The following is a 19,985-nucleotide window of genomic DNA, read 5'->3' on the forward strand; positions in this document are numbered from 1 at the left end:
AAACAGATGTATTGGAGCATGAGCTTTCGTGGGAGAATACCCACTTCGTCGGATGCATCCGACGAAGTGGGTATTCTCCCACGAAAGCTCATGCTCCAATACATCTGTTTAGTCTATAAGGCGCCACAGGACTCTTTGCTGCAATTAACCTCCTAAAAACCTAAGTGTCATGGTCTAAAAGATTTACTATTAAGCCACAATAATCAGTAATGCACAAGCTCACTGACTACAGCAGTTGCAAGCATTACCATACAACAAACATGGGTTCAGTCTCTAAATCGGGGCACTCACTTCCTAGGCTAGAAGTGCTGTGGATGAAGCATATTTAGTTCACGTATTGCTCTGCAGAAACCCCTTTGGACAGTCTAGAAAGGGAACCCCTTCCACCTTGTTGAAATGGAAGGCCAGTCACTAACTCTGTGTTGATATGACAGGATAGCAATATAGTTCTGTTGTCTATGCTTAGAGCCTAGTTTTAAGATTAAAAACCATTATTCCAGTGTTAATTCTGGGCTGCACAAGTGCATCATGAGCGTTGACTGTGGTGTTGAATGTATAATGAAAGCTTTTTTATTTTTTTAAGTGAATCTGAAGCAGTCAGTGAAAGACACTTGAGCATAATAAAGATGTAATAGTTCAAAGGAGCAGGTTATAGACTCATAGACTTTAAGGTCAGAAGGGACCATTATGATCATCTAGTCTGACCTCCTGCACAATGCAGGCCACAGAATCTCACCCACCCACTCCTGTAACAAACCCCTAACCAATGTCTGAGTTATTGAAGTCCTCAAATCGTGTTTTGAAGACCTCAAGCTGCAGGGAATCCTCCAGCAAGTAACCCATGCCCCAGGCTGCAGAGGAAGGCAAAAAAGACCTGACCTGAAGTAGGAAGAATTAACCCAAGATTTTCTTTAAATGGCTCTTTTTTGCCACCATATAGGCCAAGTGATCTATTGAATTTAGTTTTGAAAACGTAATTATTTTATGCCTATATTTTCGAGGATGACTAATGATTTTGAATGCTCAACCTAAGACACCTTAAAGGGGCCAGATTTTCAAAAGATGGGCATCCAGGGCCTTTTTAAGTTTCTCAAAACTGGGTACCAAAACAAAAACAGCATTCATTACTTTTGAAAAATTTAGACCATATTAGACTTTTCTGATAAGAATCACCCCATTGGCTTAAGGTGACCACTGACAGTTAGCACTGAGTTTCTTCTCCCCCATTATACCCTTCTGTTTTTGTCTCCCTTCCACCTCACCCTTAGTGTGAGCCCCACATGAAAAAAAAATTGTTCCTAGCCTTTAATCTGGGATGAGATAGCCTGGAAAAAGCAACTGCAGTTTTTTGTATAATCAGAGCTGCCGCTTTATTTTCTTTAAGTTGTGCTGGTGGATAAGATGGTAAAGAGATGGCTGTGAGCCAACACTGCAGCAGAACCAGTTATCCAAGGTACAGTTACAATGCTGAATCAACCAAATTACTGCAGCTGACAGGTATGTGGTTGATATCCGTGATGTAAATACTGAGACTAAATTAACTTCTGTAGCCTAATCGAATTTTAGACACTATTTAAAGGATGGGATGAAGAAAATTCAGATTAGATTAGTATCATGGTATAGTTTCAACCAATAATGCTAACAGTTATTTTAAAAGAAACAAAACTAGATCTCAAACATTTTCATCTGTAACAAAACAAAGCTACATAATGACAAACTGTGGTGGTAAAAATCTGATGTTTTTTTGTTAAATACACAAAAACAAAAACTTCCCCTAGCTCTTCCCCAATCTCCAGCCTCCTCCCTCCTCCTTTTGCAAAAACTAAAATAAATCCCAGACCTACTATAGCTTGACACTGATCCCATACAGAAAGCAGTTGGAGAGCAGGGTGTTTATTTTTTTCTGTTCTTTATTTTTTGAGCAGCTAGGCAATCCGTGATCTATCCTGAAGCTTCACAAGCCAACCCAAAACTGTGTGTGAAACAAACCAACAAATCCACTTTGATGTAACAGCAGGTGTGTGTGTGTATGTATTATTAGACACACAGTCACATCAGCTTTGTCACCTTTTTTTACTGTAACAAGGAACTGGTTGTCCCTGCCTCCAAAAAAAGTAACAGTATGAAAGATAAGAAAACCTACTTCAGTGGTCTTATTTCCACTCCCTGCTAGAGGGACAGTGATCTTGAATTAAAATATTTTTGACTATGATACTTAATGTCCATTTTCTGAGAGAGAAATCACCATTTAAATAGCATGCCCTGAGCTTTCTAGTAAAGAACTATTTTATTAATAATTAAAAGTTTCTCTGTTCTCTTACTGATGTTTAGAAGGGTCTTTTGGGCAGATCCAAGCAAACTAAACATATTTTGGCCCATCTCTTTCTTCCTCTCCTTCCCTTCTATGTATATATTTATGTGCTGGCTATTGTGTTTCAGCTCTGCTGCAGCTAATACTAGTAAACACTCTCTTGACTGAGTAAGAGCATTCAGTACAAGAATTATAGTATCATTCTACTGCAAAAGACAGGATCTGGAACTGACCAACAAGTGAAACTAACAATAAAGAGTCCAGTCAAATGTCCGAAGTGAATAAGTGGGGGGGGGGGTTAAAAGCAAAGGAAGAGGGTAGAGAGAAGGAAGAACCAACATTTCTCTCTCAGGAATAGTTATCTTATGTGTTACTTGTAAAACTAGTATGTACAAAATACTTAGATACAAGTGTGATGTTTTTGAGTGAGTGTCCATTTTACTTACAGACCATCCCTTCTGAGAAACCAGATTCTGCAAAGCAACGTACCGTCCCAGTCATGAGACAAATGCAGTTAAAAGAAAGGCTGGTATTTTAAACAGCATTTCATTTCCCTCACCCTTCAGTTTAAACAATTAGTTTCAAATAATATGAATTAATTTCCTTTAAATTAAAATGCCAGTGACATTCTCTCTCATTTGCGTAGACTTTCAAGAGAATCACAAGCAAGATCCATTCTGAGGCCTTGTTTTTTATGGTTACTTTCTGTTAAACATTCATTCCAAAGGAACTGCAGCATAATTTGATATACCAGATAGTTATTGACTGTTGGTGGACAAACTGTTGGGGAAGGTAGCCATATGTGAAACACAGAGCTAGATTAATCTATAATAGCAGCTAGAAAAGTTTCTAATTAAACACATTATTTTATATATCACACAGAGAGAGAGAGAGCGAGAGAGAGCGCGCACACATGAAATCTAATCACATTCTTGAAGGTCTTTTGTTTCTGAACCACCTTACCACCCAGCAACATGTCTCATCTACCAAATAACCAGAACTAATTTTCTCTCCTCCCTTCCCTAACATTAGCACAACTGCAATCACAGCAACAAGAGCAAGATTGCGGTAAAAAAATAATAATAATAATAATAAGCACTGTGAACATTTCCATCTCCATCCCACTGTCTTTGGGCTTCTCTACGCATTGACTTCATGTATGAAAACATATTCTGACAATGAAAGAAGTTTTGCTCTAGTGCATGGGCTGTTACTTTTATCAAAATGGTCTCCACTGAAATACACTGCACATACCCGTGTCTGACGAACTGGGTATTCACCCATGAAAGCTTATGCGCCAATATGTCTGTTAGTCTATAAAGGTGCCACAGGACTCTTTGTTGCTTTTCGCACATACCCCCACCACCTATTTTAAGTATATAGCATTCTTAATGCCCATGTTTTGATCACTATCCTTCCAGACAAAGATTAGATGGATTCTCAATAAAGATGGCAAGTGCCTCTGAATGGGGCCAGGGTTTGGTATTAAGCGTACTGTCCACCAACAGAGGAACATGCTTCCCCTGACATATTCCAAAACCAATATACAACAAATTAAAACAAAAGCAAAAACACTCAAACTTATATACCAACTCAAAAGAAGAGAGTCACACACCTCACTTCAGTTTGATGGAGGAAAATAAAATTTCGAGAAATACCACAATGGAACACAGTTTTGAGGAGTGAGAATGACTGGCAGTGAATTCATATTTTATAATCTGATGTGCGCTGGAAAATAAAAGATTCAGCCACAGTAATCTGTACTATCTTGTGTAAATGAGAGTTTTTGTTTAGACCAGACATCCATCTCAGCATGTTATGAAACACTATTAAAGTAGACATAAAACAATTGTAAAGCGGATTTATTTACATTTCCCAAAAATTGAATGTTTGTAGCAGATCAATAAGATAAGTTTAGGACAGATTCTGCATGTCATGGTTTAACTCTCCAACTTAAAGATAAGAGGAAATCAATCGAGTACATGAAAGGTGCAGATGTGGGCAGAAATTATTGATGTTAAATTGGGGAAAGATAGTACAAATTAGAGACTGAATTCCTTACATCAAACATTCATGTAAAATAAGTCATACTGAAGCTGCAGATTTTATTGTTCTGGTGAGAATTCACCAAGACAAAAAAAAGCCTGAGTCTATTTGACTGGCCTACCTTTGTTTTAAAAGTTATAGAGCGAGAAGCTCTTAGAAAAGCAGTCAAGCCAGTAGGACTCGAGAAAAACCTTTACAAGTCATAAAGGAATTTAAAATGAGGTTTGTGGCTAGTTACATTCAATAGCCATGTCAGCTACAGAAAGGAATAGCTATCAAAAAGAACATCTGATTAGTATGCTGGTTTATGGGTTTTTTTTTAATACTATAATGACTCAGCCTATTATTTTCAAAGTTTTTAAAAGATATATTACTACAGGTTCTGCAAATAAAAAGCCTATGAAGTTTTAGCTACTTTAAAATATTAAACGTGAAAATTAGATTTCTATAGCCATTCTATGAAAGGCTCATGTCTAAAAACTACTACCTTAAGTTTTCAACACCCCTCCCCCCCTTCAAAAAGGCACACGCTAATAGATCTGCTCAAAATTATGGAGGAGAATAAACTCCTTTACAAAACAGTGTAGTGCTTGTAAGACATGTAAGTAAGTCAGAAGCTCATCTCCTACCTGAGTTAACTATTTGTCAGTCATCTAATTAGGAGCTAAACAGGAAGCAGTATCAAAGAAAAGCTGGCAGAGATAAGTCTGTTCTGTTAACACTGAGTTTTTCTAATACATGCCCACATCTGGTACAACAGTCCCAATTTTTTCATCTTTCAACTGTCATTTAGATCTAGAGGTCAAGATCTACAGTACGTGTTATCAACGGGATACATAAAAGTTCTTTGACACGCGTGGTTTGGTTTTTTGCTTTTAAAGTCCGTCCCCCCCCAGAACTGGGCTCAACGATAACTGGAAAAAGAGATCAGGGATCCCACCCCAGGAGAGGGTGACGAAGAGCGGCATTTGCCCGTCTGACCTGTCTGCTGAACCGAACACGCGGGACGGGTCCGTACGCAGCGATCGCCCCGCACAGGCTGGGCCGAGTCCGGGGGCAAGGTCAGCTGTAACCCAGCGACCCGCCTCGCCCCTTTCCAAGGGCACAGGCAGCAGGGTGCGGGCAGCCCCCAGCGGGGCAGACGGGGGTGCCCGCCTGTCTGGGATTCCCCCCCCCCGGGGCGCTGCTAGCGAGCCCTGGAGCCTGTAGCGGGCAGCAGCGCCCGGAGCGAGGGGAGTGTCTGTCCGTCAGCCGCTGCTCCGCGGCAGGCGACTCCGACTTACCTTCATCGTCGAGCTCTAGTTTCTCCAGCATCCCTTCGGAGGCGGCCGGGGGCTGAGGAGAAGCCGGAGCCGCCGCCGCAGCTGCTGGCGCCGCCGCCTGCGGAAGGGGGAAAGCGGAGAAGGGGATCAGCATCCAGGCGCGGACCTACCGGACCCGCGGCGGCATCGGACGCAGCCCGGCGTGGCAGCGGCTGAGCCGGTCTGAGGGAAGGCGGGGAGTGGCCGCCGGGCGGACGCAGGGGGTGGCCGCTAGCCCGACGCCGTGTGGGGGTGATGGAGGGGGTTGCCCCTCAGCCTGACGGGGCTCGATTTGTGCTGTCTCCTACACACACTGGGGGAGGGGAGGAGGCGGGACCTCCCCCCGGCAGCTGCGCCCAGCCCATTAACCCTTTACACCCAGGCGGGATAGGGCTCTGTCCTTTCGAGGGGCCGCAGGCCTGTGACGTGGGAGGTCTCGCGTCTCCTCAGCATCCTTCAAGTCAGCGGGCCGCCGTTTACGTCCGTTAGATTCCACGGGCTGCCAAAAGAACCTTTCGGTGAGAAAGTTCCACCCCATTCCCCGCGCGGTCCCCCTGTCTGGGGCCTGACTGGCCTTTGGAACATTCCGTTTTGCTGCAATCAAGCCGGCTGCTCTGCACAGGAGGAAAGGTAACTACCATTCACACGAGGGGGAGGGGGGAAGGAGAGCGGTGATTGTGCTATTGCTACCTGGTCCCCAGGTCAAGCCCTCCACTTTTCCCCGTCCAGCCTGCAAGGCGAGGGCGGGCTGTTAACGCTGCCTGCCATTCTTCCCAGGGTCGGGATAAGGCACCCTGAGAGGAGGACACTCTTCCCCCCTCAGCCGGAGTTGGTAGCGTCCGATGTATTCACCTGCTAAGGCGGCCGTGAGCAGCCAGTCCCACTGCTGTCTAGCAGGGGAGGCTGGATCCCACCTCCCCACTGCCAAGGGTGGGCCGCCTTCACGAGGCAGATATTTCTCAGGCTGTCGTGCAGGCCAGTCCCTGCTGCAGTCCCCACCCTCCCAGGCATGTCCCAAGGTCCTGCTCTGCCTGGAGACCCCCATCCTCCACATCCCACAACATGCGTCCCGCACCTACTGGCTGTGGCACTATGAGACACACAAGAGTCAGATCCCAGCATTACAAGAGGCCCACAACATTCAGCAAGGCCCAGCATGCAGTGGTCCAGCTTAATGTGAGGGGCCAGGCTGCACTGCATGTCAGACTCTTGTCTGGGCAGGCCCCATTTCTCTGAAATAAAGATAAAGGGTGGTGTCACCTGTCCTACTATTCTTTACTCATTAGACAGAGATGCTGTGATAAATGAAGCTGTAAGGAGTGTGGGGACTGGATTTTGGAGATATGGAACAAGTGAAGTAGTCTTCATGCTCCTAGCAAGTTACTGTACCATTGGGCAAAGTCTGGACACCCTGCTCTAAAATGAGCATTCCATTTTCTTAATTGGTTTCTGCTACAGAAGTGCTATAGCTTGTTTAAATACAGCAGATCTTTTCCATGTTAATGACCAAGAGTAAAATATTTTAAGGTTCTTATTTTACCTCCACTTTTCTAAGTCTGTTCATATAAAGTACACATTTTTTAAAGAAAGGGTAGTTACCCACTGGAAAAGTTTACCAAGGGATGAGGTAGATTCTTCATCCTTTGAAGTCTTTACATCCAGAGTGGATATCTTTCTAAATGAAATGCTCTGGTGTTCAATCAGAAGTTACGGTCCTGATGCAAGAATTAAAGGGTGAAAGTATATGGCTTTTATTATGCAGGAGAATAGACTAGATGACCATAATGAGCCTTTCTGGCCTTATAGTGTATAATTTAAAAAATGAATATCCTGAAGTTGTTAGTCACGAAAGTGCGGATGCTTTAGAAATGTTCAGTATAAATCACATTAGCAGAGACAGGGTAATGTAAATAAAGTTTACATTATCAACCTTCTGAAATAGTATATACTTTTTGTGGCCCAAAATCTGATTGTTAGCACTTGGCAGAGACAGGTCCAGGGAGATTTGAGGAGTTCTCCTTACCTTGTTACCTAACCCCTTCTGCCTCTTCCTGGGAGTTTTCAGTTTAGTTCTTAATAGTTGTCACTGTTTCATCTCTACCCTGTTATTTAAATTGCCTTTTCCTTGGACAGCTACTGACTTATTTGTCTGCAGGGCTTGAAAAAAAGCATTCTTTCTCCTTAGAAGTAGGTTCTCTGTCCCTTGCTGAGCTGTGGCAGCAGATGCTCCTGGACATTAGAAATGCCCCATGATGCAGAGCATGGTGCTTCAAAGGAGTCATAGCAACCATGTATAGAATACTAAGTAAGGCTTGCTTGGCACACAAGCACTGGCTGCTGAAGGTGAGGAAGTCTTCCAAGGAGAAGGTAGACAGAGGACTAAGGCATTCAATATTTCTCGCTTTCCAGCAGAATAACATGCACAAAAAAAATAGAGACCACCACAAAATTTGTGTTAGTGGGAGTTAAGGGTTAAGAAGGGAGTACAGAACCTTAACAATTCTAGCACAATTCTGCATCGCAGCTCCAAACAAGGAAAATAAGATCCTGAGGGGCTAGGTGACTGCTTTCTACCCCTAAACAAATCCCTTCCGGTGGACATTACTATGAACCCTCACTTGCTCAGAAAGTAGGAGTGTCCAATTCTTGGTCATAAGACAGACCACCATGAGGACACTGTGTCAAGTTTAACTCCAAACCACTTGTGTGTTGTTTTTTGTAATGGCAAAATATTGTTATGTATACCTCAATGAATACTGTAGCTGATCAGCCATATAACCACCAATAATACTGAATACAGTAACAATAGTGCCACAGCCAGGCTGGGACCCTCAGAACATCCACAGCATTTTAATTATATCTTTTATTTGAGCTGTGCTTAACCGCCCCCCCATACAATTTTCCTTTATATCACTTGTCTTGATATTGACAAAATGTGCTTCTTACCAAATTTGTTTGTTTGTTTGTTTAAAAAAGAACCCCCAAACCATCACGGTGTCACCCTAACTCAAACAAATATAACCCAGTGCCTGTGGTAGCCCCTGCAGTTCTGTGGGGAGCTATCACAACTCCAGCTGGTGAGGAGCTGTGAAAATTCTGGGGGGAGGTACAAGGTCAAGGAAGGCACCTACCCCCCTGTCACATAGCAAATGACACCTCTGTTTGCAATAATGAAAAGTAAACTTATCAGAATGATGTGTATCTTAACAACAATATTTACCTTGGAGAAAAGACTGTGAAATAAGGTTGCCATCTCTGAGTTACAAAAAAAACAACAAGACAGTTGGGATGATCCTGAGCCAATAAAACTGGGCAGCTGACATTGAACACTGAGCACCCTTGCAGACTTCCCAGGACAGCTACCTCAAAAAAAACCCCAAAAACAACAACACACAATCCTGAGAAAACTTGGACAGGTGGTGGCCCTACTATGAAGTAAAACTTCCAATAAAGAATACATACCTTTCAGGAGAAAAATTAATACTGATGTGACTAAAATAGTACTAAAGCATGTATTTGCAGGATCAGAAAATTAATTACAGAAATCTGGTTTTTGAATTAAAAAGGATGAAAATTATATATAACAAAGTCCAAAAGGGTATTAATTTTCATAGCAATATCATAGGGTATGTTTCTAGAGTGGTCCTATGGGGATTGGTTCTTGGCCCTAAGCTATAACAACATTTTTAATTAATGACCTGGAAGAAAACATAAAATCATCACTGATAAAGTTTGTAGATGACACAGAAATTAGGGAAACAGTAAATAATGAGGACAGGGTCACTGAAAAAGTGAACTGGATCGCTTGATTAGCTGGGTGCAAGCACACAATATGCATTTTAATAGGGCTAAATATAAAGGTATACATCTAGGAATAAAGAAATGTAGGCCATACTTATATGATGGGGGACACCATCTTGGGAAGCAGCAATTGAAAACGATTTGGCAGTCGTGGTGGATAATCAGCTGAACACGAGCTCCCAGTGTGACACTGTGGCCACAGGGCTAGTGCCATCCTTCGATGCATTAATAGGAGAATTTCAAGTAGGAATTGAGAGGTTATTTTATTTATGTGCTTAGAACTGATGTAACCACTCCTGGAATATTGTGTCCAGTTCTGGTGTCCAATTCAAGAAAGATATAGATAAATTGGGGAGGATTCAGAGAAGAGCCATAAGAATGGTTAAAGGATTAGAAAACATGCCGTATTGTGATGGACTGAAAGAAGCCCAATTTATTTAGCTTAACAAAAAGAAGGTTCAGGGGTGACTTGATTACAGTCTGTTAGTATCTACACAGGAAACAAATATTTAATAGTGGGCTCTTCACTCTAGTCGAGAAAGGTGTAAAATGATCTAACGGCCAGAAGCTGAAGCTAGACAAATTCAGACTGAAAATAAGGCTTACATTTTTAACAGTGAGAGTAATTAACCATCAGAACAACTTAACAAGGATCATGGTAAATTTTCCATCACTGATAATTTTAAAATCAAGATTGATGTTTTTCCAAAAATATATGCTCTGTTATACAGGAGGGCAGACTAAATTATCACAGTGCTCCCTTCTGGCTTTGGAATCTATGGATCTATTAAACTATGAATAGATGTTTGGGAAAAAAATTATGCCAGATTTTAAAACTGTGTTTCTTTTTAACATCACACAATAAGCTACTAAATACCCAACATTTAAAAAAATGCATATGTTGTTTGTAGCTTAAATTTAACACACACACCCTGAAAGTATACAATGTATTTTACCTGCTATAGTACATAATAAGCCATAAGAAGACATTTAGGCCCAAATCATGCCATAAGCTCAGTGCTACCAAACCTCTCAAGCCTCACTGCAGGATCAGAATGTACATTTTTTTGTGGAGAAAACTGTATCCAAGCTGAGAATATTAAGACAAGATAATTATTAACCTCTAGTAATATTTGCTAGTGTATACGTAATGCTACATTGCAGATGGCTGTTTTACCAAAACATCACTGTGCTATAATTGCCTCTGTACTGCTCATAAATGCATTGGAAACTGAGAATCTCCATCCTTGCAATGGAAACTCCATCTTTCACTCACCTGTGAGATAGCAGGCCAGGATACTGCTAGGCTAATATTCTAAGATCAATGAACTATGTCAACATAACAGGATGAAATATTAAGGTCTAGGAGAAAAATCTGTCCTACCCAGACAGGCTGTAACTCCCATTACATTCATATAATATGGCATAACATAGGAACATCTGTGTATTTAGACTATTTAATCTGCTGCCACAAAAGATTTCTAATAGCTCCTTTAGTCTATACTAGCTATAGTATATTAGTATAAACTAGTCTATATAGTATGTATTAATATACTAAGGCTTTGTCTAGACTAGGAGTTAATGGTATAATGTTAGAATGGGTTAGATAACATGTTTGAAGTCTACTGTAGGCAAGGCAGTGTATACTTGAACGTGTATTAAGATTACTGAGTTAGAGCCTAGGCTCCCCATAGGCTAATCACATATCAAAGGCAGAGTGTGCCTGGTCTGCATTTGACTTCTCAAATATGTTAGAACATGTCTCTCTCTCTCGAGTGGATCTCTTCAGTCACAGCTGCCATAAAACTAACTGAGTAAATTCTTTACCTCTCAGGGGCACATACCCATGGTCTCTCGAGACTGAAGGATGCCTACTACTACTAATACATCTTTAATCCTAATCTAGCCAAGGTTTAAAGCTATTACAATGTTAACACATTTGGGTTTTAAACCAACTGTGTTCAGAATAATTTAAAACTTTAGATGCTATGAGCCAGATTCTTCAGTATGCTGCAGCTCCTCTACTTTGATCTGTTTTTAATTGTGTAAAGGAACAGTGCTCCTGCTGTACACCCTGGAATCTTTCTGATATACTGTAATTTTGTAAAACATTTGTTATTCATTATTGCAAAACCAAACTTAGTAAATGGTTGGTTTATTTTTGAATATATATTTTTGAAAATTGTCAAGCATTTTCCTTCTATGTTAGGTTACAGCTCAGAAGTTATTAATGTTTTAAAAACAGGTTTACAACCAGAGTATTGACACAGACAGAACCTTAATACAGCTCTGCTAGCAATCTTTATGAAGGCAAATTAAAACAAAAACTGAAGGTTAGTAGATTAGCAAAACTATAAAAATATTATGTAAACAAAAGAATTTTGGTAAGGGGAGAGCTTAAATCATAGTAGCAAATTGCTTATTTTTTATCGCTGTGTTCTTTCCCTAACGTTTTAACATTAAAATGAATGGGAATTACTCATATTCTGAAAAGGGAAATCTATCCCCTGGATTTTATATACACATATATTAAAACAACATTTAACATTTTCATCTCCACAGCCCTGTCTGTCTATGTATGGCCATGCAGGAAACATTGTTTTCATTCACAATTTCATGCCCCATGTAAACATCATGGAGATCGAATGTTTAGTATGGTGGAAACAGGAAAGGAAGGAGCAAGTACCCAATGCTGCTAAACAGTGTCCCCTTAACTCAATTCAAGATCACTCATTGGCTTTGAAGAAGTCCCATGCAGTCTTGCTTGGATAGCAAATGCTATATGGGAAGCAAAATAGGGGATCCCCTAGGAGTTCTGAGACCGACATATTGAAAGGTAAACCCAAAACACCAAAAAGGCCCAAAGCTGCATTCTTTATCACCCAAAATCTAATTGATTTCAGTGATGGTTTTGGTTGTGGCTTAGGCCCTAAATGTATGAGTGACAATTTCAGACTTAATATGTAAAGCAATCCATCATATGTATAAAAAAACCCTAAATGTTAGAGTGTGGAAATGGAAAGTTAAAGTATCCACCACGTTCCTCCCTACCAACTATCCTTTCACATTCATTATCACTTCGGCCCATTGAAGCCTTCCAGATTTTCTTGGCCTTCATGCAGGTCATGAGGGGAATGAGTCACAGGGGATGGATCACTTGATGATTACTTGTTCTGTTCATCCCCTCTGGGGCACCTGGCATTGGCCACTGTCAGAAGAGAGGATACTGGGCTAGATAGACCTTTGGTCTGACCCAGCATGGCTGTTCTTATGTTCTTATTACCATTTGAGGTAAGACTGAACTCTTAATTATCAGGGTGTATACACACACATATAAAAACATGAAAAGGATTTTTAAGAAGTTCAACCAGTCCAAAAACGTGAACCCAAAAAACTTCAATTTTTTTTTTTTTTTTTTTTGGCAAAAGGCTTAAAAATTCTCTTTCATAACAGGATGGAGTCTGTCAAATTTCAATTGGTTTGCTTTGTTTATTTTGCCACATTAGAGGCGGCTGAACATCAGCCTTATAATAGAAGACTTGCTTCAGCTTAACTATTACGAGATGACTCATCTCTCCATATTAATAAACTAAAACATATTAGTGATACTTACACTCTTACATTTACAGCTCTTAATCACTTTAATAATCACGTGGAAAAATAGGTGTTTCTACTCAAACCAATATACGCTTTTAGCCATTAGCATGTAGCCAATAAATGTAACCAAACAGTACATCCCAATGAATTTAAAAATCAGAACTAATCCTTTTATTTAATTTAATAGCTTTTCAAAAGTTGATGGATAATTTATTAAAATTGGACATCATTTACTTTTCTCATACGCCAAGAGACTGCTTCCGCACAGATGTAAGGATCCCAGTGTACTTACAACTAAGAACTGGGAACTTGGCATGAAGAACTACCTCCATCATCTCATCTCCCATGGGACTCTGTTTGCATGTAATGATCTGCCTATGCACATTTGATTTCAGAATCAGGGACTAAGTGAGCAGTTGATTAGGGAAATATGGGTAACATTTATTTGCTTTTCATAGGAGATGAAAGAGTACACCCAGGCCACAATTCAGCAAAGCATTAAAACATTCTTAAATCCATCCATATTCAGGAATGCATTTAAACACATTCAGTTTAAATGCATGCTTAAGCACATGCCTAAAGTTCAGCAGGTATTTCCATGTTTTTCTGAAAAGGGATGGACTGATGAATCAGTGCCCCAATGCAGAGGAATGTAATCACTATAGACCAGATTCTGATACCACTTACAGTTGTGTAAAATTGGAATAACTCTGTTAAAGTCTATGAATCTAGAAATAGTCTTAAAAGGCTGAAAACAGTTCTAGTTTGTGTCAGAACGTTGCCATGAGTAGTTTTCTTGGTTAAGCTTTTTCTGTTAAACTTGAACCCACTGGAGTCCGTGGCAAAAATCCCACTGGCCTTAATGGGACTAGGATTTCACATCATGTGATTATTCTACTGGTTGCCAGGTCTCATAAGGACTTCTAACATAATTCTTGATGTTTTGTGGATTACAGTTTTTGAACCAGGTGCAGCACAGTATCTATATTACAAAATAGAGTTGACTATTAAAATAAGTAAATTTACTACATATGCTCCCCAGTGTCCACATTGTCCAACACATTAATAACAAAGAGCTGGGATAGAACTGGAGGTTTTGACAAGAGCTTATTTCTTCTGTTTTTGCCCGCAAACACCACCAGGGATAGTGCTGGCTTTGGGCTCCATTTTATCTAAACTCTCCCATGTTTAAGGCAATTTAGATACTTTTGGATCATCTCTAGAAACAAATTTTTAGGCTTAGTATGTAAATTCTAATTGAGTACTCTGAGTGTTTCCTACATAAGAGAGGGTTAAATCACCTTCTACAAATAAACACATCTTTGTTTGCCTTTTTCCCAGAAAACCAGCGTTCATTTTAAATTAAAATACTCTAAAGCAAGTTGTGTTTGAATAATACAAAAGGTTACATATTAATCTGCAATGACTGGGTAAAGACTCAGAAAAACTTTGTTGCAAATGACAAGTCCGCATGAAACAGATTTACTAAAGTAATACAAGAAAAGTCTTACCTGTCCTTCATTTAAAAAATGTACATTCCCAGGCATGCATCCACTACTCATTTCTTCCTTAGCAGAAAAGGTATTGACATTAGTGTTCCTGTTATGCTTGGGGAGCCAGTTGTACAACTGATAGTTTAACAGGAAAGTTTTAATGTCCTCGCAAGTACTTCAAAGAAGAAAAAATAACTCTTGCTTTTTGAAGCCTAATAGATTGGAGAGCCACAAGAAGGAATTCCTATCTAAATGCAAATCAAGGCACAACAATCTTGAATGCACGAATAGTTACAAATGGTAATTTTCCCACTATTTGCTAATGTTACATGCTACAATTATAGTCTTACACAACTGGAGTATTTAACAGCTATTCTGTTCAGAATGCAACAATGCATATTTTAGTTTTTTCTAGTCATAAAAGCAGCCCAAAATATTATTCTTATGTAGCAATTTGTTTAAGCACATTTAATTTAAAACATTGTTATTCCTTGTTTCTGGTTTAATTAGTTTTGCTCCAGAAATACATAAAGGCTAAAGTAGTCAGAAAAGAAAAAGGGTTAGATTTGCTCGCTGAACTATGAACAAAGTCTCCTACATGTTTGCTAGTGTGTGAATTGTGAGGAACTGATTTTCACAGTTTATTAGCAGCCTGATGCAGTGGATGTAGTGATGCTGAGGTTAGCACCACAATTGGATCCTTACCCTTCCTCATACAAAAATGGAAACTGCATTTAACTGTACAATTAACTTTGGGCATATACGTTTGCAATCCATCTGAGTGCAAAGGGCTGGACACATGCTCCTCAACACCTCTAAAACCCTGGAGTGGAGATGTCTGGGTGATTTTACACAGAACAGCTGTGCAGGAAGTGTGGAGTTTCCAATAACGGATCTCTGTACACAAAAGTCCAGATTTCACGGTCCATGATGCATTTTTCATGGCAACAAATTTGGTAGGGCCCTATACATTGATGATATCAACTGAAGAAAAGGGTCCCAGTTTGACAGTATCAGGCTGTTGCCTTCCAGCAAGGCCAGGCCCAATCCAGTGCTTCCTCAGACAGTGAACTAATTACCAGGCATACCTTGGCATCGTCAGAAGAGTATGTCTGGGGACAGAGTTAGAACTGAAGGCGCTACTGATTCACAAATTCCTGGAAACACTGATTACCATCAAACCGTTCTGGCAAAGGATTCGCAGTGATGCTACTTGGAGTGGATTCTACAGGCTGTGCCCACAGAATTGTATTCTAAGTGTTGTGCTAGCTCGCCTACTCCTGCAACAGTTGGTTCTCAGCAATTGCACAACTTAACTCTGTTGTGTTTGGCTGGCAGCCTGCCCACTTGGCCTAGCCGGGTTCTTCTTGGAGCTGAGATTGGCCAATTGGCTCCATCCATATACCTTTCCTAGGCCAACCTCTTAGGGTAATGGTCTGCACAAACTGTTGAGGCTGGGATATAGGCGCCAGGTCTAGTATTTGGAGCAGGAGTCAGAATTGGAAGTCGAGCCAAGGGTCAGAGCCGGAATCAGAATCATGAGTTGAGCCAAGAGTCAGAGTTGGAATTTGAGACTGGGAGCAAGGATCAAGAACTTGGAACAGGTCAGGAAGGCAGAAACAAGGCAGGGAAGCAGTAACCAGGAGTCAGGTGAGAAGGCAGGGTCCAGTGTAGCAGGCAGGTAGAGCCCAGATGCGTGGACAACTTTCTGTGTTTCTTTTTGAGTTTAAGTAGGAAGCCCTCACCTATCAGAGGTCCTGGTATTTCTCCAGTCAGACCCTGGGAGAGGCCTGCCTGATGTAGTTTCAGGTTTCATGGTCTCTCCACTCGGTTAGTAGCAAGCCACTGGGTCGGAGCAGGAGGCGACCACTGATTGGGAATCTCAAGACCCAATGCAAGACTCATGGAGTGATGACATTCTGCACCAGACCCAAACAAATTAGTAAGGAAGGGGATGTCTCATCCAAAATACTACATTCAGCTGTTTTTCTTCCCCTATCTGGAGGGGATGTAATAAAATTTTCTCTAGTCTTAAAGGGCTTTTGAAACATTAGATGCTATAATTATTGTTATTTACTGTATGTGTGTGAAGGTGGTAGGAAACCAGACATTCTAGTTTCTATAGAACGCAGCATCCCAGTCTGTTACCAGAATAAATCCCTGAGAACACTGCACACATCAGTGCTCCATGCCCTCAACACCAGAAGTGAGCCAGTGGAGAACAGAGCATTGAATTAATCTGAAAGGTCCTTAATGGGTTGGACTTCTCCATTCTTGACCCACAGCGACAGCTGTGCTCTTCTGGAACAATGCAGCTAATCATGCTGGAGGACAACGCTTGTGAGAGCCTACAACTGTAAAATGACCTACATTACCAAGAATTAATAGCCATCACAAATTTCTGCTCTTCTGCTCTAAATGCAAGGCACATTTCTTTGGCTTTGCTGTCTCTAACAAACTCGTAGCAACAATTCTAATTTATTTATAAAGAAAATTTACCAATACAAGACCCTCCACTGCACATATCTTCTCTCCAGGGGAAGAGTCAAGAGAACAAACAACAAGTGATAGATATGCAATCATGTTGTTTGAGTCACTTACTGGAAAGCCCTCAGATCATAGGTGCTGACTCCATGGGTGCTCCAGGGCTGGAGTACCCATGGGGAAAAAAAATGGTGGTTGCTGAGCACCCACTGGCAGCCTCCTATCAGAACCTCAGGGGAGGGGGAGGAATGGGGTGAGAAGAGGTGGGGCGGAGTGGGGGTGAGAAGAGGTGGGACAGGGATTTGTGAGGGTGAGGTCTTGGGGGAAGGGGTGGAGTGGGGGCAGGGCCTGGGGGGAGTGCGCACACACACACAGGAAACTCGGCGCCTGTGCCTCAGATACTATGGCGATGAGCATCATATAAGAACCTATATAGAACAGATACCATTTCCTAAAGTGTAGGGCACATCTCCCCAGGGGACACAGACCTAGCTGGGGTAAGGGCACAGAAAATGTGCAATGTGTATGTCTTTAATAACATACAGCAGGGCTGAAGAGGTGCACAACTGGTTTCATTTTCCTGAAGAGTGATTTAGCTTTCAAAAGGTTTGAGAAATTCTGGCCTTTCAGAGGAGAGGAGTTTAAGGACAAGCTCAACAGTCTTCAGAGCATAATGGAAAACCCATCTGCTCCCACCATAGCCAAAGACAAGGAAATCGTGTGCGCAAACACAAATTAGGAAGCAAAGTGCCCAAGGACTGGGAAAGGGAAAAACAATAAAGTCTGACATTGATAACGTGATGCCAGTCTTAATTGCTGTATTTGAGACTTATATACTATGGTTGATGGGCCTCTTAGAAACAGCACATATTTAATAATTTCTTTGTGAAGGAAGGATTCCCTGAAAGAGTTTTTTCTCTATCTGCCTTGACACATCACTAGAAGTTTGTATCCACCAGCAGTCCCAAGTAGGATTGATTGGGTGGGAAATCCTTTCCCAGTTTACCAGCATTAAATAGTCTCCCAGCTGCAACTGTTCTGCCATCCTTATCCTTAATAATAGATATAATATTAATTTAAGCAGTTAATATTAAAAAAAGTAGGCTACATTGTGCTTTCAGTTACACCTGCGGATCTCTTTTAGTTTCAGTGGAATGTAGGGGTGTAATAAATAATTTAGCCCATTGTGAACAATTAAAGAAACTATCAGCAATCATATGTGTATAGCAAGCTCAGAGTCAGGAATGAGGAAACTGGATGAAATGGAGAACTTACTATTCTGAAGCATTTTTGCTATATTTTCCCTACAGTTCTATTGTTGAGAATCTCAGAGAATTGATCCTCCTCCTGAAGTCACTGGGAGTTGTGCTATTGACTTCAATGGGAACAGTAACTGATCCTTAACAGAAAGGCTAACTTCAGGATTCTTGACCAATTATCTTGCACAAAGGTAGAATGTCCTTACAGCATTGTGCCAGTGAGTTAACCACAAAATTGCATTTTGAGCCAGAAAATTTTGGCATCTTAGTACAGCTCTTCCAACCAATACGTAACAAAAATATAATGCTTTTGGTGAACATGTCTACAATATGTAAAATGGAAACCATTTTTGACCTGTTTTGCTAGTAATAAATTAGGCACGCTAACACCTGGTGAAATTGTTTGAGTACACATTTCAAGGCTGAATTGCAAAGGTTATATATTTGTGGGGAGAGAGCTAGAGGTATCTGGCTAAGATACCTGATGCTATAATACACATTACATACATCTACAAATGTAAGAATATTACTGTGACCCAAAAAACTCTCAGTGCCAACTGGCAAGGGAGTCACAAGAATATCCTGTACATTCTGCTTCACCAAAGAATGTCACACGATATCTTAAATGAAAGCCAGCATTATGCGTGCTGGTCACCATTATCACTGTGAAATGTCTGTACAAATACTACATAAGGAGCTATGTACGTATACCGAAAATGTGTTTTAAAGACCGTATCAAGGCAGAGTTGACAAACAGGTCTTCTAGAGAGACAAAGGGGGTGATATCTTTTATTGGACCAACATATTTTGGTGAAAGACATGCTTTTGAGCTACATAGAGCTCTTCTTCAGGTCTCTTTCACCAATAGAAGCTGGTCCAATAAGAGATTATCTCACTCACCTTGTGTCTCTAATATCCTGGGACCAACATGACTACAACACTGCAAAAAAAATGTTTTGTGTCTGAGGAAAGATGTTTATTCATTTGTCTCTGTCAGCATGTGAATAAAGCTGTCATAACCTCTTCCCAGATTTGGACCTTAGCGTCCAAAATATGGGGGTTAGCATGAAAACCTCCAAGCTTAGTTACCAGCTTGGACCTGGTAAAGCTGCCACCACCCAAAAAATTAGAGTGTTTTGGGGCACTCTGGTCCCCCCAAAAACCTTCCCTGGGGACCCCAAGACCCAAATCCCTTGAGTCTCACAACAAAGGGAAATAAACCTTTTCCCTTCCCCCCTCCAGGTGTTCCTCGAGAGATACACAGAAGCAAACTCCATGAATCTAAACAGAGGGATTCCACCCTCTCTATTTCCAGTCCTGGAAACAGAAATACTTCCCTCTTCACCCAGAAGGTATGCAAAGTCAGGCTAGTAAATCTAACACACACAGATTTCCCCCTGACTTCTTCCTCCCACCAATTCCCTGGTGAGCACAGACTCAATTCCCTGGAGTCCCCCACTGAAGAAAAACTCCAACAGGTCTTAAAGAGAAAGCTTTATGTAAAAAGAAAAAAATACATAAAAATGGTCTCTCTGTATTAAGGTGACAAATACAGGGTCAATTGCTTAAAAGAAATATGAATAAACAGCCTTATCCAAAAAGAATACAATTCAAAACATTCCAGCAACTATACCATGTAAATACAAAAGAAAAAAACAATAACCCCTATTGTTTTATGATCTCTGTACTCACA

At 40.9% G+C, this 19,985-nt stretch overlaps 1 protein-coding gene and 1 long non-coding RNA gene across 10 annotated transcripts in view; one reads left to right on the forward strand and one right to left on the reverse strand.

Moving 5' to 3' along the window:
- PRKAG2 (protein kinase AMP-activated non-catalytic subunit gamma 2) overlaps positions 1 to 19,985 on the reverse strand; it is a 403,378-nt gene that overhangs the window by 91,036 nt on the left and 292,357 nt on the right. For 6 of the 9 annotated variants that reach the window (XR_003998731.1, XR_003998732.1, XM_030550041.1 and 3 more), the window contains one exon: positions 5,641 to 5,737. The exons of 2 other annotated variants lie outside the window; for them this stretch is intronic. Coding sequence is in view for 4 of the 7 variants with exons in the window: in XM_030550041.1 (XP_030405901.1) it covers positions 5,641 to 5,737 (97 nt within the window). In the remaining 3 variants the exon portion in view is untranslated. Of the gene's footprint in view, positions 1 to 5,338; positions 5,360 to 5,640; positions 5,738 to 19,985 lie in introns of those variants that run through there. One more of the 9 variants, XM_030550045.1, reaches the window with a different exon arrangement.
- Positions 5,779 to 19,985, forward strand: part of LOC115645420 — a 37,594-nt gene continuing 23,387 nt past the window's right edge. Inside the window, exon 1 of the long non-coding RNA XR_003998733.1 lies at positions 5,779 to 6,288. This is a non-coding gene — a long non-coding RNA (uncharacterized LOC115645420). The remainder of the gene's footprint in view (positions 6,289 to 19,985) is intronic.

Source organism: Gopherus evgoodei, chromosome 2 (genome assembly GCF_007399415.2).
Source record: "Gopherus evgoodei ecotype Sinaloan lineage chromosome 2, rGopEvg1_v1.p, whole genome shotgun sequence".
NCBI lineage: Eukaryota > Metazoa > Chordata > Testudines > Testudinidae > Gopherus > Gopherus evgoodei.